Source organism: Triturus cristatus, chromosome 5_1, assembly GCF_964204655.1.
Source record: "Triturus cristatus chromosome 5_1, aTriCri1.1, whole genome shotgun sequence".
NCBI lineage: Eukaryota > Metazoa > Chordata > Amphibia > Caudata > Salamandridae > Triturus > Triturus cristatus.
The window spans coordinates 638,819,023-638,842,866 of NC_140587.1; the positions used below are offsets into that span (position 1 = coordinate 638,819,023).

Below are 23,844 nucleotides of genomic sequence, written 5' to 3' on the forward strand. Positions count from 1 at the left end.
GGAGGGTAGTTCCAATACCTTAGAGGACTTGGAAAGGCTCCTAGGAAGAGTCTACGTTCAATTCATCTGGCCATTTGAGAGGATTTGCTACGATCAGAAAGGTCTCTCACTCTTAGCAGTACTGGTTTGCGTTTTCGGTCCGTCAAGGCATTGGTAGTCATCTGTCTTTCAGGACACTTGAAATTATCTTTCAGTGTTCCCTTCCTTTTTACTGGTACACTTTTGTAGAGACTGTCCATTAGAAATGCTGTATTCAGTCTATGGCTGCATGGATAAATACTTATAAGGTCCCAAAGGCGAGACTGATTCCATGGCAAATGCTTGTTTTCTTTTGTTCTGTTGTATGGTTTTGAGTGGTTTCAGGGTATCAAAAGCTTTCTGTAGCCACTCATATAGATTTTGAACAGAATGTATTGTTTCCAGATTTGAACTGCATGTTAGTTGTGTTTTTAAGTGTTCCAAATTGAGTTTGTTCCACGGCCGATAGGTGGACAGCACCAATCACATTATTAATTACATAACAACACATACTTGCAAATTATTTTCATTGGCTGTTAACTACACTATTTTCTACACAAAAGAAATTGTATGTTTTATTAATTATAAAACAAGGATGTTTCAGCTGATTCATAACAATGCTCATAGCCCTGTTATGTTGCAACAACAGTACAGTTCCTCCCAAGGAAGCTATTGATGAGTTACTTTTGTCCACAAGGATAGAGATTATGCTGAATTGTAATTCCTTTATGAAAACAAATAAAACACATGAATGTGCGCAGTTAGGGCACAGAATCAGCAATGTTACAATACTTCTTGTTATTGTGGCGTACTTAAGCTTAACTAAACCAATATTAGGCACCATTTTCGAAAAAAATATTTTACTTCTGCACTCACATGCGCTACAAATTCTATCCAAATAAAGCCATGGGTGTCTGGCTGTAACAATATTTGACATATTGAACAGCAAGCCCCATTAGCATCTTCCAGTATTGTTACTGTCTCACAAACCCAAGGATACGCATATATTTCTAACAAGTTCCATTCAACCATTCAATTACTTACTTATCGGTATATCCATTAATCCACTTTTAAACGTGCTCTTTCTTCAGTTCATTCTCACACTAACTCGTTCAATCGTGCAGCATATACATTGCTCCTCTCACCAGGCGGGCAACTAGAGCCAAATTTCGGGGGGGGCTGAAAAAGATTTCGGGGGGGGGCTAAGTCTTCGAGCCATAGGCAGAGTGGCTGTAAGAAGGGGTGAAACCACAACAAAAGCCTCATTAAAGAGTAAATGGTCTTTTAAAAACCTGTGAAGTACTCGGGTGCGGCTGCAATTAGATGGACGCCAGCCCATGAGGCTGTCTCAGCCCGGCTGACACACACGACGGGGGGGGGGGGGGGGCTGAAGCCCGGTGAGCCCAATGGGTGTTGCGCGCCTGCCTCTCACTCAACCATTCTTGCATGCACGCAAAACAATCCATTTAGGAAACTCCTCCCATATAACAACAAGCATTGGCATAGCAGGTCTCGCCTTTGGGACCTTATAAGTGTTTAGCCATGCAACAGTTGCATAACTAAATACTTATAAGGTCCCAAAAGCGAGACCTATTGGCTATGCCTAGCGGCCATGCGGCCGCGAAAATGAAAGTAATCGCGGTAAAAGTGGCGCGCGCGCCCGCGCACATGCACTGTAGCTCTAGGCTGGCCTGGTAGCACTTTTTGGAGCCCCCTCAATAAGTCCCTCAATCAATAAGTCTCGCCAGACCAGCGCATGCGCTGGGTAAGGCGAGACCTAAAAACGGATATCAGACTGGTTTGGCATTTCGTTTTCATTTCCTAGCCCGGATCCTTGAAAGCCTTGCTTTTGTCAACAGTAGAGAGAATAGATGAAAGGGGGGAGGGGCTGCCTCAAGTGCGCGTGGTAGAACTTTCGCCTGCTCATTTGTCAGTAACTGGCCTATCGCACATTGCTTTTAGAATGTAAACAAAAGATGGCCGCCGGGAGCTTCATTGCTGCCTATTTTGGAGAAAGCATCTGAATATTTAAATACTAAAAAGCGAGGACGGCACGAACGAGCTGCAAGGGGAGGCCATCTTATGTGAGGGTATATTCTTCAGTTGCCTACGGGAAAAGATACTACGTGTTCCGGGTTTATTTTACTTCTATTACGCAATCAGCGTGCTCAGTCTAGTTTGTGACAAATCGCTACCCCTTGTACTGCTTCTCGCAACGTCACCGCCAAGCTTCCTGGTGAACGGCGCCGGGCTGTTGGCAGCTCTTTGCCCTCCAAAGTGACGTCGGCCCGCCACGGGTTTTCCTGGACTCCACCATGGCCCCCATGGGCATCCGCCTGTCGCCGCTGGGCATGGGTGTTTTAGCACTGCTAGCTCTGGGCGTGCTCTACCATCTATATGCCGGTTTCCTGGGTGGCCGCCTGTCCGCTCTCCTGCTGCCCGCGGGAGAAGACGATGGACAGGCGCCTGTGGCTGTAGATGAGACTCAACATGTTGACCTGCGTAAACTGCTAGCTGTGTCTCTGCTAGCAGCGAAGCGCGGTGGAGACAAGGTGCGAGAAGTGCGGGAGGCGGGTGTCCTGGGTGAGAAAACCAAGGGCAAGACCCGCGAAGGAGCTGACGACAAGATCACAGACGGCGACGTGCAGTCCAACCGGCAGATGTACTACACTATCCACAACACCTTCCCCGATCTCCAGGTATCGCTCTTTGGGGCAGCTACTGATAGTAGCCGCGTGTGTGAGAGAGAGAGATTGTGCGCTTGCACATTTGTCGAGTCCAAACTACTGTTTGGTGGTGGCCACTTCCCCCACCACAAGATTTCTCCTATAGCCCACCATGCAAACCACCCTCTCACTTAATACAGTTGTTAATCTCCATTGATTTCAACAATGCCAACACCTAAGACTAACAATATTACCTTTGTTGGAGAATCAGCAGTTTAAGCGGCATATCCATGTATTTGTAGCTCGTGCCCTGTGTTATGAAAGTTGATGGTTTGTTGACTTTTCCATTGTGTCCGTAAATTAATTCTGTATGTTTTGTCGTTTGTGAGAGTGAATTGTTCTTTTGTTGAGACGAAGAAGTTGTACCAAAGCAGGACTGGGGTCGTGTATTTATAAGATCACCGTGCTGTGCATGTTGAAAGAATTGGTTGGTGTTGGTCTTAGGGTTTGGGGTTTGGTCTTCTTTAAATAGAAGGAATTGGTCATGGTTGTAGTACTCCTTCAAAGTTGCACCATATGCTAAGAGGGCATGGTGTATCAAATAAAATATCTGCGGTATATAGTGTCGTCCCTACTTGTCAAGCTCTCTTAGCATTCCATAAGATAAAATACATTCTCATGGGTCAACACTTGCTATCAAAATGTACTCTATTGCTCTAAATTAACCTCCAGAATTAAACATTAATTATACCCTTCCATACCCACCTTGTCCTTATGACTGTCCTCCCCAGTAACTGTTCGAAATAATCCATATCATCATGTTATATGACTTACAAATTAATTTCCTCGTCAACAACAGGCAAGCGTATAATGTCTGAAAGGGCCTGTGGAACCTTGCTGGAAACTGGTTAGCACAGATACAACCCCACTTAAGTAACCACAGAGTCTTAACTAGACAGATCTACCACAAACTGCTGTTCAACAGAGAACTCTAACCTAGTCCACCCTGCAAAATCCAAATAGTTACATACTCTAAGCACCTATCCTTTAATGACAAAGGCATGATGATAACAGTCAACAGTGGCAAATCAATTCCATAATCATTTCGTAATGGTAGTCTACTCTGGTTTTACAGATGTAGCGGATCCATAACACCAGAGTGGATGACATTATTCTACAGCCACTGTAGGAAACCAGATTGAGAACAAATGATAAACTACCAACACAATAATGGGAGCCGTAGAACTAATCAGAACTGCCAACTTTATACATTTTATCATAATAGTGCTCTATCTCTCACACTTCCTCATCCATCACACCATCAAGCCCTGCGTCTTATAACAAGATAACTGCAACTTTGTGGTCATCATGTACACCATAGAATAACTTCCCATATAGGCTCAAAGATGACACTATTTTGATCAGACACAATCAATTAGATTTCTTATAAAGTGCGACACACACCCGTAAGGGTCTCAGCAATCTGAGAGGGGGAAGGGGTGGATCTGCGTTTCAGTCGAAAAGCCAGATCTTGAGGTCCTTCCTGAATTGCTTCACACCCACACGATGAAGCATGCTACTTGCGTGGAATTCTTCAGAACCTCACATACGTGTTATGAGCAGTAAAGAAATACCATAATCAGAGCCAAAGGAATTATGCAATTGTGTGGCCATGTCTTTTTTTTTTTTCCCCGCATAATTATACATTTGCCACATAACCCATCATCTGCTGCATAATCTGCAGATGTTTTTTGGAAAAAACAATTCTGTGCCTTGTGGTTCAAAACTTACAAAAAATGCAGCGACAGGTGTTACAGCGCAGTGGAAGGCCCTATGCAAAGGTTGACTGGTCACCTTTCTGTTGCTTATTGCTATAGTGGGGTGTTAAACTGGTACAAATGCCCAAACAGTGTAAATATAATGAAGTAATACTATAGCAGAATGTACTGCATCACACTGCATAATTTTCCTTCTCTTGCAACATAATTTACTCAATCCTTGTGCATAATTTGGCCCTCCCATGCTGCATAATTCCAGCGGACCTGACCATAATACAATACTCGGTGCATATTTTGTGTGTGTGCAACAAAGTGGTGTTGGTTGAGCCAGGAGAAAAATACATGAAATAATTGACACTTTGCCCCAATAATTTACATGGTTTGTTTTGCATTGTAGTTAAATACATACATGTATATATCTCCCTTTCTACCTCTGAGGAAGTACTCAAGATCCTTTCAGGCGAATATAGTAGCTTGCAACTTCATAATATGTGCTGGTTTGGCAATGGGTGGGTTTGTTATACAACATATGTGGCTGTGGTTTGGTGGTATTTACAATGAGAGTTGTGCTCAGTTACTTGTCACTGTGCATTGGTGTATAAAATAACAGAAAAAGTTGAGCATTAGAATGCTTACACCGATAATGTGAGTTGTTTTGTTTGGAAGGGTGTGGTGATGTCCCCTTTTCCTCCATTATCTCCTCCCTAGTTTTCTAATTGTTACTGAGGGTCTGGGGTAAGGGTAAGCTCCTGAAAGGAAAATGGGCTCTGAGCGTCCTGTGCAATATCTGCTCTTGTTGCTGCCTACATGACCCAGGACCTTAAGGGTCAGGAAGGTAGTGCCAGAAGTACTCAGCCGGACTATCTCTAATCAGCCTTAATTGAGTAAGTGGGGGACTTTAAAGTGTCATATATGACCAATGAAATCTGACTTATAAAGCGCAGCATATGCCAGAAACATGTTAGCGCTTAAGATTAAGAGAAAGACATGCTAAGAAGTCCCAACAATTTAGCTGCACCTTAATAGCACCGTGGATGAGCAATAGTCTGTCAAAACACAATTAGTAGATAATTCTAGAGTTGTGGTAGCTGGATTAAAAAACATCAGCCCTAAAGCAGAGTGCACTCAATCCATAGTAGAGTAAGGGAGATAGTGTTTTAGATCGCTACAAATGGATGTTGAAGATGCAACTATGTCTGTCTGACCTGTACACATGTGCCAGCTTGTGCACTACTGTTTAATCTCTAGACAGACCTCGTCTCCCTTGTCCATTTATTTATTTATTTTGAAGGTTTTATAGAGCGCGAACAAGACCCTTGTGGGTATCAGAGCGCTTGACAGGCGTATATCGGAAACAAACACCTCAGTGTAAGCATACAATTCTAATATTAGTTATATAAGAAGTTCAAGTAACAAACAGTTCACTGAAAGCATACAATTGTATTATTAGTTATATACAAAGTTCAAGTGAATTTAGATAAGAGAATAGATTTCACTTCTTTTTTGAAGGAGATAAAAGACAGGTTAAGTCTGGTTTCTGAAGGAAGTGCATTCCAGATCCTGGGAGCCATACCCGAGAAAGCCTGGTTATAAGTTTTCTTCTTGGCGAATCGTGGTTTCAGTAGAAGGTTATTGGAGCTCCTAGAGGATCTGTTGCCACAAAAGAGTACCAGTTTATGAACGAGGTAACTTGGAGTGTTGTGATGTATGGCCTTGTATGTCATACATGCATTTTTTAGGTGGGTCCTGGCTTCGAATGGTAGCCAGTTGAGAGCTCTAAGGTCAGGGGAGATGTGACAGTTTCTTTTTGAGCCAGTGATGAGTCTAGCTGCTGTGTTGATTGTAGCTTTTAGGGGTGCAGTCATTGCTCTAGGGAGACTGTAAAGGGAAGCACTCCCATATTCCACTCTTGGAATTATAAGTGCTTTAACTGTCACTTTGAAGTCATTTGCGGGAAGGAAGGGTTTGAGTCCTTCTCAAGGTGTTCATTTGAAAGTGTGCTCCTTTTGTTGAGGTGCTGATGTGTTTCTGCATGTTTAGGTTTTTGTCAAGAGTAACCCCCAACGATTTCGCTGAGTCGATTATGAGGGGTTGGCAGTTGAGGGCTCGGCAGTTGAGGGCTGTTAGGTGTATCAGCCAGTCTTGGATGATGATCGATTGGTTAGGGGGAGCAATTAGGAGGAATTCGATTTTGAGAGTGTTTAGTTTCAAATGGTTTTTCGGTCAGCCAGGTTTTGGTTTTCTGTAGCCTTAGGTTGAGAGATTTGATGTCCTCTAATGAGTGGATTTTTAAATATATTTGTGTATCGTCTGCGTACATTTGATAGTGGACATTAGAGGAACTGAGAATTTAGGTAAGCGGTTCCATAAATAGGTTGAAAAGTGTAGGCGAGAGGGAAGATCCTTGTGGTACTCCGAAAGGGACGAGCTCAGACAGTGATTGGTTAACCTTGAACCTTTGGGATCTATTTTGCAGGAAGGAGCTGAACCAGTTTAGATCAGTACCAGATAATCCCATTCTTTATTTCAGGAGCTTTAGCAAGTTGTCATGTTTGACGGTGTCAAAAACCGAGGATGGGTCCAGCAAGATTAGCAAACAGGCTTCGTTCTGATCAAGGATTTTTAGTGTGTCGTCTATTATGTGGGTCATGGCTGTTTCCGTACTGTGCCCTGCCCGAAAGCCAGATTGGCATTGGTTAAGCAGGTTTAAGTGGTCGTTAAGCTGTACGTTACCACATTTTTTGAAGAGTTTGGCCAGCGTGGGAATTTTGGAAATTGGGCGGTAAATATTTAAATTCGAAGGGTCCACCGTCGGTTTCTTTAGGATGGGGGATACCTGTCCAGTTTTAAGTGTTTCTGGGATAATTCCTTGCAGGAGAGAGGTATTTACAATCTTGGTCCATAGGGGCAGCAGCAGGAGAATCTAGTCCTTCAGGTAGTTTGAGGGGAGGGGGTCTGTGAAGTAATTGGAGGGATTAAGAGACATGAGTGTTTTTAGTATAGCTTCTTCGGTGTAAGTGTTGAAGGAGGACCAGGAGGCGTTGTTTTTGAGGTTGAGCTTTGGTGAGCATTTAGGTAGCGCTCTTGGGAGTGATGATACTTTGTGTGGGTTATTCAGTCTTTGAGCAGTTCCGTCTTTAAGTTTTCTGTATTCATAGTGAAGAAGGAGGCAAGTTCTTCACAGCTGGGTAGTGAGCTTGGGTTAGTTTGGGTGGGGTGGGGTGTATCCTTTGATTGAGATTTGATTCGTTTGAATAGTTTTTTGGGGCGGTTCTTGGCTTGGTCTAGTTGATTACTGAAAAAGACTGCTTTTGAACGTGTGATCTTTCTGTAGTAGGAATTTTCTTAGGTTCATGGTTCTTAGGTATGTTAGGTGTTCCGAAGAAGGAGATGATCTCCAATGTCGTTCAATTAATCTAAAGGATCTTCTGTCCTCATTGAGTCTGCCGTCGTACCATGGTTCAGAGACTTTTGTGGAGGATCTCTTCAATTGTAAGGGAGCGACTGTGTCTAGAACCAGGTTTATATAGTGGAAGTAGTGTTTGGTCAGATCTTGAACATCTGCTGGGCTTTCAGGGGGGAGTAAGATGTTTGGGCTGGAGGTTGTGACTAAATCTACACCAACATTTTTTAGGTTTCTCTTCCATATTTGAGTTCTTATCGGTTGGACAGGGAGTATTTTTACTTATTCATTGACGAGGAATGTGATGATGTGGTGGTCAGACCAATCACATGAGAGGATCGTTTCCAGCTGTATGGAACCCGCCTTGGAAATGACTAAATCTAGTATTGAGCCTTTATCATGTGTGGGGCTGTTACAGATTTGGGTGAGGTCAAGGTCTGAGAGGGATGCTTTGAGGCTATTGACCCCTGGGTCATTAAGGTCATTCCAGTGGAAATTGAGGTCTCAGAGGAATGTTTGAGTATTTTGTTGTCCAGCATTTGTAGATATAATATCCATGAGTTGCTCTATGAAGGTGAGATTATCTCCTGGTGGGTGGTAAAAAGTGTGTAGCGAACACACTGGTTTGTTGTTGCTCTTGATATCTAAGCAAAGGTATTCACAGGAGGATAGTGCATGTGTTGCGTTGCGCAGTTCGTTCACCGTTTCATTGATTTTTTGTATGATGAATTTCTCATGGACATTTTTGTTATGAGCGAAATATCCAAATCCTAGCACTCAACTTCTTCTGTTTCAGTGTTTTGCACAGGTGTTAACAGGATAATAAAAGGCTGTACTCGTTAGCTGACTCGAACGTTTATGATGGGCATTTTTACGTGTACAACACACCATCTGTGCAGCGATTGTTGTGGGATACCAAAGCTGCAGAAGTGAAGTTAAAAGGAATCTTAATTATAAATTGATATAGTGTGCAGAATGGTGTCTGCTGGTTGTCTGCAAGCAACTACAAGGAATCTTTACACCACACATATAACAACCCAGTCGGGCGTGCACTGAGTTCCACTAAGTGTCCCTCCACCTCACAGTTTTCTGCTAGGGAACAAACAGATGACTGTGTGTCAGAAATGTTTTCCTCTCATGGGAAATTATTTGACACGTTTCATTAGTGGTGTTAAAGGCACATTATTTGCACTGGTCGATCTCAATAGTTATACATGGAACTCTTAAATGGTGCTTCAATCCTTTTACTGCAATGGATACTAGCGTCCATAACATTCTGAAAGCAGATGATGCAGGGATGTGATCATGGGCACCTAGTGTTGTGGTAGTGTAAGGTAATGGTTAATGATAGTGTAAGTTGAGGTCGCCCCTGCCATTTCCTTATTGCACACGCAAGAAAAGCATCCTAGTTTTATAGATTTTTATTGTGGCCGATGGTGAGGTTTCATTTGGAGATGTGAGGTTGTTGGTGAAATCTGACACACCCAGCAAGTCATAATTCTGTTATTAGATCTCAAGTCGTGCCTTGTCTTGCAATGAGCAAATTATTATCTTTAAATTGAGCAGTAAGAACTTGAGGCCATTAAAGATGAATAGCAGCTCTTTGTTAAAAGTAGTCTCAAGTTTGTTTTCTCAATGTAGTGCATGTTGTAAGCAGTAAACACCCATAACCCTATCCTGCTGCAGAAATGCAGTTTCCTAGAATCAACCGCGGCCTCAGTCTAGTGAGAGACGTTTGTATTTCCTCTCTGAGCGAATTTCACGAATGAAAAACCTATACTGGGAAATATTATAGTAAACGAGATGGGTAGAGTTCTTTATCTAGGAACAGCCTTTTCTGATTTAATACCTGATTGGTTCGACACATAAAACAGAAGTCTTCCTGAAAATCTGTGAGAAGCCTCCTAGTAGTGGTAAATTCCCAGCCACCCAAGTAAGTGTCGGTCTCCTTTCATAAAATGTGTGTTTTTTTTTTTTTTTTTTTTTAAATCGGGTATTCATTTTCAGTACCTCAGCGATGTGTTGGAGGTTTTTAACTCTGTAGTTGACTAAAAAAGCTCATGCTATTTGAATATTCAAAAAGTTCCATCTATTTATGGAATAATGACAGAAATATCTCCATCCTGACTTCAGGTTTAGGTCTAGCTACATACAGCTTTAGTTGGGTCAATCAACGTTTGTTACATATTCTTTAAAATAAACACGGAGTGGCCTTTGACTCCACCTTAGAGGAGTAAAACACTATCACCTTCTCCCGTTGGCCTCCTATGTGAGTGCTTGCATTGCTCTTGAGACTATTTTAGATTTAACAAATGTTTTCAAGCCCTTATGTCATATAAACATTCCGTACATACATCAGTCTCTTTTAGGTGCTATTGTCTACTGAAACAGCCCTTTTGTAAAAATGATGTGAGAATGCTTAGGGGATGCTCGTGTCCTAGTCTTTTTTGATCACCGTTTCTCTTCCAAGCATGTGTTTTGTTCTTCGCCTGCCTCATTTTATTGGTGGATCAGTTGTTGAGCTTGTCTATGAAGTGCTTTCATTGTCAACCATTAATATCAGGAGTGCATGAGCAGGAGGCAGATACTGACCACAGCAAACATTGTCATCATTGTCTCAAGTTGTATTTGACTACCGATGCAGTACATACCTTGTCCCGGAGTTTTGCCAGGAGCACATGAGCATTTAAAGGGGATAGAAAAAGATCACAGAAAGATGATTTAAGAACGGACGAGCCCATAAGGCAGACTGACATTATCTGGACATGCTCCGGTGTTACTCATTCCAGTGCCTAAGGTTTGAACATGCGCTGGTGATTGGTGCGTTTCTCTTGAGTATGTAGTAATATGTTTCTTCTGCTATTCATGCTCTGATTGTGTGATTATCTGCTATTTGGTTTGGTCAAAATTGCCTATGTTGCACAATTTGAGCATATACTGGTGATTATTAAAGATCCACTGAGCTTACGTAATAAGCGTTTTATAGTGCCTATCCTAGATGGTGTATTTACGTCTGTCACTAGCATAACACATTCATGGGAAATAGCAATAGAATTTTAACATTGATCTAGTGTGCAGTTGCAAAAGACTGCTATTCCATACCTCACAACTCGCCTGCCTTGCCAGGTGACAGACGCCCTGGGTGGTCTCACATCCGCCAGCTACCCAGTCACCCGTTGTCACTTGCCCAGATCCATTTTCTGCTTTGTGATTTACACTCCAGATGCAGTTCGGCCAGACTACCTGCTGACAGACCGTTTTTCAGCCCAGAAATTAGTGAAGCGACCTGAGGATGAAAACTGTGTTACTTTGAAAAACACCTCTCACAATAATGAGCAAACCTATACTACCCGGTAGTAAGCAAAGCCCAGAGTGCTTTTAAAAGGAGTCTTTTACTAAGCTCAGAAATTATATTGATGTAATTTTGTGGTTAAAACAATTATGATTCTACTGCCTAAAATGAATGTTGGCATGGGTGAGACAACATCCTGAATCACACAAGCTAAGCTGCTGCAGAATGATGGGTGTATGCCCGCAGAGTGCTTTAATTGCCACTGATGCTTGCCACGACTGAGCTGGCATAAACAGATGACATAGACTGACTCAGTGGATAATTCATGAAAGGCCAAGAACATACTCCTACAAGTACCTGGCAATGCTCTGGAGCTGCTCACTTTCTAAAATCTTCTGTGTGTATTCACTGTTAATTTATGTTTATCTTATAAGCGTGTATTTCTTCTTCTTCATCCTTTGGTGGATAGGTTGTATGTCCTCCTATTGAGTGCATTTTTGCCACAGATTCATACCTGGGGTGTAAGTGCATGAAGACTAGACACACTTATTACGAACGAATGCTTTATGAAATAAAAAGGTGAGCACATGAGTGGGTGAACTGCAGTGGCAGAAGTGGAAAATAACTTTCTGGCACCAACATGATGGCAGCTGTTTATTTACTCACCCATCGTCTTAACTACTCTTCCGTCGTCTTAACTACTCTTTCATCGATATATTTGTCCACTCATCCTGCCACCTACACAGATAAGTGGATGAGTGTGTGAGTGAATACATAGACTTATTCACCCAACCGCTTATCCATCCACATGCTCACCTATTCAAGATGGGTATATATATGGATGATACACTCAATTATCCATTCATCCACATATTCTATCACCCATCCGCCACTCCACCTTATTTGGGACACTGACTGTCACAGTGAGCTGATTATTTTTTTTTTTTAGTCTCTCCTCTGAATATATTAACGTTTAGTGAGAAAAACTATGAATTAATAATCTCATAAGCAGTGTAACATGCTGGTCCTAGTCATTAACAGTATGGGAGTGCCTTCTACCATGGTCAATGTTGTTTAAACGGTTTGTTGAATTTCCAGGAGTGGCATAAGTAAATGGTGATTTCTTGCTCTTGACACGTGTCTAGGTCAAACAACAGTTGGATCAGCTGTCAGTCATTGCACATTTTGCATCAGGATGTTCATCCTCGTAGTTATTTGTATGTAAATGTCTGTTAAACACACAGTCTAGCTGCAAATGTCATTTGAAGTACAGCTACTTGATGGGAGGCGTGAAACCGAACTGCTGGCTATGTATTAGTTTAGGACACTTGTAAGCCTCTGTTGTTTCTTTAAAGGTTTAGTTGACCAGCACTACCGTAAAGGCGTGACTACGAGAGAACTTTACCAGCATTGCGCTGACAATAGCTAACCTTTCTTTGTCCTTGCTTCATTGCCTTCTAATGAGTAAGGCCTTAAAATCAGGGTCACTGGAATTATGCAATGTTTTGGCATTTTTCGTAAAATTATGGATTTGCTGCTTTTGCCACATAATCCTTACTCTGCTGCATAATTTGGACATTTTGATTAAATGAATCAAAAGTTACTAAAACAAGCCACCATGCGGTTTGCTGTGCTTTGGAAAGGTTAATTGGCCACTTCTCAGTTGCTTATTGCTATATTTGGTTGTTAAACTAGTACTAATAACGTGAAACCTTTTGCCCAAACACTGTTCGCATGTGTAACAAGCATTGGCATAGCCAATAGGTCTCGCCTTTGGGACCTTATAAGTGTTTAACCATGCAACAGTTAATGTTGTTGCACCAAGGATATTGTGCTGCATAATTAAATACTTATAAGCTCCCAAAAGCGAGACCTATTGGCTATGCCAATGCTTGTTGACCTATTTGGTCTCGAATATTACAATTATTGTCCAACACAACTTACTTTCCCATGCTTAATTCTCCTAATGGGGTGTTTCGGAACATTTTCCTCGCCCCCACATGGAGAGGCCTGCACTAAGGATTCTAGCTCTAGCCCTACGTTTGGCAAAATCTACTATTACAATACTCTGGAAACATCCATCTGCCCCCTCCTGGAAATCCTGGGCATGACCTGTGGCCTCATGGAGCGAAGCGGAGAGCACTTTACTTCATAAACAAGAGCAAGCAGGTCCTGGGGAAATCTGTTATTGCCCAGACATGGAGAAGTTCAAATAAGACACAATAGCTACCCACCATGATACACCCCCTGACTAACATGTACATATTTGCACACACACAAAGTAGATTGGTCTAGACCTCCATTGCACGAGTTTGGGCTAAGACGCTGTGTGGGTCCCTGCTAAATATTGTACAAATTATGCATCTTATATTGATGCATCGTTGGACTGAGCGTGAACACAGACCGAAAAGAAGGGAGTGGGTAGGGAGGGTTTGCTATCAAGTTTCAATGTGTATTTAATCTGTTTACGTTTAGCAAGGAAATTGTACATGGAGACCATTATGCTGTTATTTTTCACGCCTTCTACCTATGCAAAGATCCATACAACTATGCATGAGAGCACATAGAAGGCCAACGTGGAATGGAATAGAATCCATTTAAAGAAGGCTGACTGATACTACTACATCTGACAGCATGAGCAGATTGAGGGCAAGTGGAGGTTAATACATTTTATGGAGAGCAGGGCGCTCAAAGCAGAGTGAAGGAGCAGAGAGATGCAGACTGATGTAGACATAATAATCCTGCACACGATGTATTGCAAAGTTGGGACATTAGCACCTATGTGCATGTATGGCATTTCTTTAGCATGAACCGAGAAGAGTCAAGTCTGCAACTCATTCCTAAACTGGGGCAAATATTGTGGCAGTCCTGATAGCTACAGGATGTTATTCCGGAGCCCCGGGGGCATTAGCATGTATTTAAAACGCGCACACTTTTGTAGCGTTATGTATTTCAAATGTGCACACACTTTTTAATTTCTTTTGATGCACTTCCCTGTTAATTTATGTAATCCAATCGCAGCTCGAATTAAGGCTTGTAGTAGGTGGGGTTAGCGACCGCATCAGCAGTCATGCTTTAAAAGAAAATAAAGTGTGTGCACATTTTAAATGCACACCGATACAAAAGTGTGCACATTTAAAATACATACCGCAACGAAGCAGAGCAACTAAAAGAAAATTCTAGTTGCACTAAGTTGTGGTATGTATTTTAAACTTGCACACTTTTTATTGGTATGTATTTGAAACTTGCACACACTTTATTTTCTTTGAAAGCATGACTGCTGATGCGGCTGCGCATGGCACCAGAGGGTGAGCACCAGATAAATGGAGCAGCGGAAACAGCGAGGTGCCGAGCAACTAAAAGAAACAAGCGCGAGCAAAAAGTGGACGCTGCAGATCGGGCGTGCACGCTCGCGGGAATGCAAGCGCTAGGCCACCACGCAGCACTTAGAAAACCCGCTTACTATAGGTCTCGCCTGAGCTAGCGCATGCGCTAGCGCTCAGACGAGACCTAAAAATTACTGTCAGAATTGGGGGTCTCTAGTTGGCACAGGTAGGTACTTGTGATGAATAGGGACCCTCTTCTCTAGTCAGGGTAAAGGGTACACTCCTAAAACAACCCCTGCTCACCCCCTTGGTAGCTTGGCACGAGCAGACAGGCTTATCTCAGAGGCAGTGTGTAAAGCATTTGTGAACACATACAGTAATCAAGCGACAACACTACAGATGGATACCACACAGGTTTTATATCAAAAATAAGTATTCTTTATATAGATTTACCACAAGACCATAAACAACAAAAATCCACAATACGGTTACTTAAGATCGTAGATTTAGCTTAGTTCTCTTTAGTTCTTAAATGCGACACTTTAAGTCAATGTACCTTTAGATGCGACACGCACGGCAACAAAAGTGTTGCAGCGATGTTGATGCGATGAAAGTTTGATGCAAAGATATAAAGACATGAAGATCTTCCTGATGCGGCACGCTTCTCCGATGTTGCGAGAGATCTCGGCTTGATGTGTCAGCTGCAGCGGCGACACCCTTGTCCAGTGATGCGACGACAGCGGCTTTGGCGGCGACACCCTTCTCCGACGTTGCGAGACGCTTCCGCTCGATGCGACAACTGCAGTGGCGACACCCTTGTTCCGGGAATGCGACGACAGCAGCTCCAAAGGCAGCACGCTTCTCCGTGGATGCGAGGCGCTTTTCTTGATGCGGTGCAATACGACAGCTACAGCGGCGACATCCAAGACGGCAGAAGCGACGGCAACACGCTTCTTCCTCGATGCAAGACACTTCTCGTGATGCGGTGCGATGCCCCAGCAGCTGCGAAGGCGACATGCTTCTTCGGCGTTGCGAGATGCTTCTCTCGATGCGGTGCAATACGACAGCTACAGCGGCGACATCCAAGATGCGACGGCAGCGACGGCGACACGCTTCTTCCTCTTGAGTCGCACTTCCAGCTCCTTGCGACACGCAGACCCTCAGAAGGCCCAAAACAGCAGCAGGCACTTCCAAAGAACTCTTGGGGAGCTGGTGGTTGAAGTCTGTTGTCCCTGAGACTTAAGCAGGAGGCAAGCTCTTCTCTCAAGCCCTTGGAGATCCTTACAAGTTGAAATAAGCACACAAAGTCTCTTCTCCTTCCTTTGGCAGTCAGGCAAACCACTGCAGGCCAATCCCCCAAGCAGCACTTCAGCTTAGGGATAGTCTCTCCTCAGTTTCTTAAGGTTCCGCTCCTCAGTAAAGGTTTCTTCTTGTTCCAAAAGTGATCTAAATTCTTGGGATCAGGGTCCCACTACTTATACCCCAAAATCCTTTGTCCTCTGAGGGCAGAGTGGCCTTTGCCTAGTCCAAACCAGTTCTGGTCAGTCCTGGAGCACTTTGTTTACGTGACTCCTTCTTTCCTTTCAGAATGCAGGGCAGAGACATCAGATGCACCACAGGAGGTGGAGCCAGCATTGTGGAGGGAAGGCACAGCCCTATTCAGGTCCCAGGTGCAACTCCTCCCTCCCATCTAGATGCAGATCTCTATTCACCACTGGGCTACCTCACCCTGTCTCCTGGAATTCCCCAGCCCTGTCACTCAAACTCCAGACAAGCAATACACAACCTAGCAGAGGGAGGCTTGGACAGTTAAGCAAGAAAATACCTACTTTCTAAAAGTGGTATTTTCAAACACAGAATGTTAAAACCAACTTCACTAAAAAATGTATTTTATCATTCTGAGTTCAGGCATACTAAATTCGAATTTCTACCATGTTCCCTAAGTCAGTTAAGATTATAAGATGTAATAACCAAACTGCCCATTCTGGCCTATGGAGAACAGGTAGCCTTGCAGTAGTGAAAAACGAAAATGGCTGTAATTCACTATTAGAACATGCCACACACACCAGTGCATGTCCTACCTTATCCTTATAATGCACCCTGCCCTTGGGCCTATCATAGGGGTGTCTGATATGAAGAAAAGGGAAGGTTTAGGGACTGGCAAGTGGGTGCTCTTGCCCAGTCAGCATGACAGTACCAGACTGCATGCAGGCTCTGCAATGGCAGACCTTAGACACACTTTTACAGGCTGCTTCTGTGGGTGGCACAACCAGTGCTGCAAGCCCACCAGCAGTATTTGAATTTACAAGCCCTGTGCACTCCTGGTGCACTGTACTAGGGTCTGCCTGGTAAACCAAATCAACCAATCATGAATCACAAATTCATACATCAATTTACAATAGGGAGCACTTGCACTGTGGCACTGGACAGCAGTGGCACAGTGCCCTGAGCATCTAACACCAGTAAAAACACATGAGGCAACAGCAAAAAATGGAAGGGAGACCCACGCCAAGGTGCCAGGTCTAACAATGACAAAATAAGTAAGGCTGTAACCAAATGTTCTACAATTTACCTTTTCTTTCCACATAATTTAGTCAACCCTGACACATAATCTGGTTCTCTCCTGTTCCTTAATTTCAGTGGCCTTGTCTAAGATGAGCACTGTCTAAACCCTTTGCTAAAACAGATAGCATGATGATATTTAGGCAGTGACAAAAGAATGGCAGTGTAGCTTACCTTTGCCACAAATAATATATACAATGGATGTAAATGTTTCTTAAAACCAATAGGTCTGTGTTTAATTGCTAACACACGCAATGAAAGATTGACATGGTCAAGTGTGCATATGTGCGTGTGTTAGCAACGAAGAGCTAACACATGGAGAGGCAGGGAGATGTAAAATAGTCCCTAATTTGCAATGAATGTACTGTATTAGGAAGTGAAAGGGTACACCCACACAAACATTAGATGAGAGAGACATACTGCGCTAGGCCGAGTCTTGACTGTATTGACAGTGTCACAAGGCTACTGAAGAAACCTATGGTTAAAAGGGAAGGATTAAAACTATTTGTTATGTATGTTGATTGAATGGGTCTGTTAAGACAGCTATCAAACCAACACTTAAAAAGGGCATTTTTGTTTGTTGATATACCCCTGCTGACCTGCTATAGGATCTAGCCATCCAAACAATATTAAAAATGTTTTTGGGCTTGTGCAAGACAGACCCTTGGGGAGATGTAACTTCAGTTCTTCCAAATTCTTATGTGGTTGTGGGGAGGGAGAGTCGGGTGGTGAGTGAGTTTTGGAGAACTATGACCAACCACGGAATGGCTATGAGTAAAACTATACATTGCGTTTTCCCCAATCAGATCTTTGCTTGTGTCGCGTACTGAGTTGGTCATTCAAACACTTGCATTTCTTTAAATGTCATGATAGAAATGCGAAATGCAGAATTCCACAGTTGGCCTTCAGGCGTGTTCTCCAGACCAAGCTCCATAAGATAATAAGTGTCTACCTTTTGACCAGCTTTAAATATGTTCTTGATGTTTGAAATGGTTGCAACACTGTCCTACATAGAGTTGTTCAGAATTCTGTTCACCTCTAAGAGTGTGTGGGAGCAGGGTACTCTAAAATTCTAGACACCCCAAAATTCACCTTAATCAAAATGCCCACTTGTACTGGATCGGAGACCGTGTTAAACCTCATTTTCATGAAGCAATGTGTCTGTGGTAAGGCAGCTTCCAATGCATTACAATATCAGGTAAACAATTGATGAAACCGATTGTGGTAGCCTGAGAACCATGCGCTGCACTGATGTACTTGCTGTATTTTCATACCACACTGATTTCCCACCTCCAACGACAAGCCACCATTTAGTCGAACATTAGATAGATTTACACATCAATGAGAGGCAACCAAAAAGTAATATCCAGAGTAGGTCAGTATAAACAACACAAATCAATTCTCTGCTTGTGTGTATTCTTTTATTCATGCTTTATTCTATACAAGTAGGCAGAAAGACTCAGCCAACACGTTTAGCCAGCACAGGGTTTCACCAGGGCTGCAAACATGACCAACAACACCCATATAAATACAACCATTTACCATTGGTGTATTAAATCACCAATATTATTACCGCAAGCTCCATACACTTTAAAATAAAATTAGCAGAGAATTCGGAAAGTTTAAAACCAAGCAAAACACCCCAAAATAAATTTTCTGATTTGTAATACCTAATTAGAAACACAATCATAATGTCACATTAAATGACAAGCCAAAGACCAAAATGCATAATGATAAATGATCACACCACCAGATCCCACAAATCAAGAGAGACCATAAGGTGTAAGGAAGTGCATAAAACTATAGAAAGCAACCCAGTTGGAGCACCCAAAATTACCAGAAAAGAGTGCATGCAATAAAAGTGGGGAAAAAAGGGTGGAAAAAAAGAGTATCAAAGTGTGAAGCGTTAAAACCAAACACATATTAGGCAAAACTAAAGACCCAGGAGAAGACGCTACCCAAACCATTTGCATCCCAAGTGCATGCAACCCTAACCCCAGATCGTCCACCCTATATAATCATGTGAGTGAGTGCAAAAGACCTTTAATTACAGTGCCCCATACTCTGCAATATCATAATCTTGACCAAGAGAAGAGTATACCGGCAGTAGTTACCAATTTTGGTCCATACCGTCACTAAGAATAATCCTACAGTTTAAAGCACTCTATAAAAAGGAACGCGTAAAATAGGAAACATAAGAAGTTGTACCTTACTCTTAAAAATACAGCAAAATGTCTGCATGATGCTCCCATAAATGGTCCATCAAATTACTCACAAAACACATAAACATAATACCTGATAAAGTGACGAGTAGCTCTTGTGTTCAGTTTTTTTGTAAAATTTCAAAATGGAAGTCCAAACTAAAACGTCTCTCAAAATGACCCTAGTTAAAAACCAGGGATGCCAACCGGATCACCCTGAGATAACACACAAAACCTCAGGCGAGCGATTGCAATCATTCGTAATCATGCATAATGTATTCTTCATGAAGGCGAAAGTGAGCAGTGAGATACCACATAGTGATTTTCTGTAATATAATATGATAACTCCAATGGACAAACATGCGGAAGCCCAGACATTACTCCTGCATCTATTGCCGTAAGTGTCCTGGTGTGGCCGAAATATTGCCACTAATCAAACGTGTGCAAACACCAAAGGTTTGATAACCGCGCCATGTGCGCATTAGATAAAGCATGCACTTGTGGGGAATGTAATGTTTGTCATCTGGCATTGAATAGAACAAGGGATTTTACAAATAATACTGAAAGGAGATATGACATTTCCCACTTTATTAACTGGCAACCATGTTTTGTTGTATATGTCATCGTTTGCATCAGTAATGAGGTTTATATTGGGAGTACCAAACGCCAACTGAGAACCAGAATCCTGGAACACTGTAGAGCCTGTATTACACTTGACATGTCTTACTCTTTGGTGTCACACCAATGTGTTAGGCCTTCTAGTGTGACGTTTTACAAATGTAACTGAACACAAGAGCTCCACGTAATGTTAGCAGGTATTATGTTTATGTATTGTGTGAGTAATTTGAGGGGTCCATTTATGAGAGCATCATTCAGCCAATTTGCTGTGTTTTTAAAACTTTTGAGAGTAAGGTACAACTTCTTACGTCTCTTATTTTATGAGTTCCTTTTTACAGATTGCTTTAAACTATAGGATTATTCTTAGTGTTGGTATGGACCAAAATTGGTGACTGCTGCTGGTATACTCTTTACTTGGGTAAGATTATGATATTACAGAATATGGGACACTGTAATTTAAGGTCTTCTGCACCTCAGTCACATGGTTATATAGGATGGAAGATTTTTGGGTCTTGGTTGCATGCCCTTAAGTGTGCACGTGGTGTGGGTAGCGTCTTCTCCTGGTCTTTAGTTTTGTGTTATACACTTTTGGTTTTAATGCTTCGCTCTTTTTGTTACTCTTTTTTTATCAGTATGCATTTAGGTCTGTGGCTTGTCATTTAATGTGACATTATGAGTGGATTTTTAGGTCTCGCCTGACCCAGCGCATGCGCTGGTCTGGCGAGACTTATTGAGAGGGCTCCCAAAAGTGCTACCAGGCCAGCCTAGAGCCACAGTGCATGTGCGCGGGCGCGCGCACCGCTCTTTACCGCAATTACTTTCGGTTTCGGGGCCGCACGGCCGCTTTGATGTTTGATCGCGATCACTTTCACTTTCGCGGCCGCACGGCCGCTTTGCATAACCAATAGGTCTCGCTTTTGGGACCTTATAAGTATTTAGTTATGCAACTTTTGCATGGCTAAACACTTATAAGGTCCCAAAGGCGAGACCTATTGGCTATGCCAATGCTTGTTAGTTATATATTCTAAATCACAAAATGTATTTTGGGTGTTTTGCTTGGTTTTAAACTTTGCGAATTCTTTGTTCTTTTAAAAAAAAAAAATTGTACAGAGTTTGTGGTAGTAATGATTTCTATTTAATGCACCAATGTAAATGGTTGGATTTATATGGGTGGTGTTTGACATGTTTGCAGCCCTGTGCTGGCGATACGCGTTGGCTGCGTCTGTCTGCATACTTGTGAAGAATACAGCAGAAATAAAAGAATACACACAAGCAGAATACACACAAGCAGAGGATTGATTTGTGTTGTTTATACTGACTTACTCTGTTATTACTCTTGAATATAATTTTTGGTTGCGTCTCATCAATTAAATGGGCCTACTCAATAACTGAGTTATAGTTCATTAAAAACGCTAAAGGGTTTAATAACAGAATTAAAATTTAAAGCGGCGCAGAGTCAATGCCATGAAGGCTCTGAATGGGAAGCTCGTACCGAGGAATGCAAAATCACTTTTTATCCACAAGTGGGCAGCAGCATTTAGAGAGTAATGGACAGCATTCCAATAAAACAGAAAAGTCTTGTGGCTCACCACCAAAATAAAGTTTTTTTACATTGTTTATGCATATAGAATTAACAAAAAATGCAAAACCATGATGGTGTGAGCAAATATATCAGTTCATCTGCAAATCAGAGCACATGAAAAATAAATGCCATATTGCCTTAATCCTAAGCACTGCTTTACTTCATGAATAATAATTTGATGCTCTTTATGCTATTGTCGACCGGAGATGTTAGAAAAAACAAGATATGTTAACTATAACATGTTATATGAATGAATAGGGCACAGTGAACCAGCGGAAGGACCTTGAGGTTAACGTTGCAGTGTGTGACTGAGCTGGGGAAAGTTAATCAAGAGCTGCATAAACAATAATAGTGGAAATAAACAAGTACATTTTCAGCTCGACTTTGTACTGCTGAATTGTGAGTAGTGTGGGTGGGGGAGACATGAGTGAGACCAATGCACTTGTCACTCCTTCCCTAGGATCCATGCCACTGTGTGCTGACAAAAACATCCGTACTCGGACTTTATAGGCATTGACTGTTTAGTCCTTAGTCTGCTTGGCTTGTATTAATTTATTCCAGTCTACTTTCTTTCTTGGCATAATCGTTTGTAAAAATGTTAACATTTACTTGGGCAGTCATGCTCCTGTCATCCTTCCGCACCTTTTTAAGAAATGTTATTTAATGTTGCATTATGCCACTTCACTGCCACCTGTTGGTCCTATTTACACTTTTTCCATCTCTGCTGGGAAGATGATGGAAAACATCTGATCTAAGTCTCTTAATGTCAGTTGACCTATTTTCAGTATCCTTTCTGTGTGGGTATGCCATTCAGCTGCATTTTCCCTAATGTTTGGATCGTCTTTAGCAAAAGCTAATAGCTCTGCCTTAGTCCAAGGTGTGTGTACATGAAACACATGCCGTGTAGCGTTAAACCCAGGAACTTCTTGCATTGGAAACTGACCATCAATACATCATTGTTTTACCTTTTCAATTGTGGATACTAAATGCATCGATAGATCATGTGTTGCTTCTTCCATAACTTGAAGGATGCGAGCCGTAATAAATATCCAGCAGCTCTGTGACCCATTTACATTTTAATTCCACTTTCTTGTCATGTGCCCTAGCCCCATGTTCTTTCAAATCTTGAAATATATGTTTGCACATGTTCTTAAGCACGGTTTTTCATGATAAGGATAGATTCTCCAGGGAACACTACTGTTTCAAGATCACCCCCAAAATGATCAATGCCATTGCATATCACATTGTCTGTAAAAATAACACCGTACCTACTAATCCTTTAGACCTCGCGTTTTGGTTGTTGAGAGGGTAAACAACCTTTACAACATGGGCTGAGCCTCACATGCTGTTTCCACACAAGCAGAACAACGCTTGCCTTAATCACACATATGCGTGGTTAAGTCAGTCAGCAGTCTAGATGTGAAAATTGGCGGGGAGAGGGACATGAAGGATCGGGAGAGGAAGCTCTGGGATGCGGCCTGGTAGGTGGGGCTGGGGCTGGGATTTGGGGGTGTAGTTTTTAGGGGTGGGGGGGGGGTCGGTTTCAGACTTGGGGTGGGGGGGGTCAGAGTAGGTTTGCGGGTGCGGTTTTAAGGCTTAGGGCAGGAAGGTAGTTTTTTGGCAGGGGTCAGGGTTTTAGGCCTCAAAGGGGCAGTTTAGAGGGCTGGGGGGTCAGTTTTAGTCCTTAGTGCCGGAGTCTGGGGTCGGGGTAGGTTTTTGGGCAAGGGCTGAGTGTTGGGGTTTGGGTGACGAGTCCTGGTAGTTTTAAGGGCTGGGGTGGGGTAGATTGCAGGGCTGGGGTATCAGGTGTTAGGAGGCCGGGGTGTGCACTTTACCACACATATTCCTTTAGTATTGATGCCTTTACATAGAAATCTGTTGTAAAGGCATGCATGGTAAAGACGCAGTCGTGGTTCAGACCGCGTTGTTTAGGCATACATGGTTTAGGCATGCGTGGTTGTATCATAGAATCTGTTGGGAGATGTAACCGGTATAAATAATGTTGAAGTTTTAATCTTTGCACGTTATTCAGTTCCATCTTTCTGTCTACTATCTATCTATCTTTCTTTCTTAGGCTGTTCATATGGAGTGGGACGTATTGTTCCGTTTAGTAACCAATTTACAATAAGGTCTCCCCCATCTGGCTCTGGCTCAGATGGTGCCAAAGGCCTGGTTGGGTAACACTTTGCTTCTATTAATTCATCCTGCCTACCTAGTCGCTCTCTTTGTTTCCTTATTTCGCTGGCCACTAATCTATTATTCTCTTTCTTATCTCTTTTTACCATGGCCTGTTTAACCAATTGCTCCCTGGCAATGTCCTCCAAAATATTTAACATTTCAAATCGTGTTGATCTTTTCTTCTTACCTAGTGATTACTTTGTTTCGCAAAAGTAATCTA

General features: G+C 42.4%; 1 protein-coding gene across 1 annotated transcript in view; it reads left to right on the top strand.

Annotated features, from left to right (window-relative positions):
• The first annotated feature begins 2,062 nt into the window (after window positions 1-2,062).
• Window positions 2,063-23,844, top strand: part of BPNT2 (3'(2'), 5'-bisphosphate nucleotidase 2) — a 94,757-nt gene continuing 72,975 nt past the window's right edge. Inside the window, exon 1 of the mRNA XM_085605583.1 lies at window positions 2,063-2,717. Within this exon, the coding sequence (XP_085461709.1) occupies window positions 2,334-2,717 (384 nt within the window). The 5' untranslated portion in view covers window positions 2,063-2,333. The remainder of the gene's footprint in view (window positions 2,718-23,844) is intronic.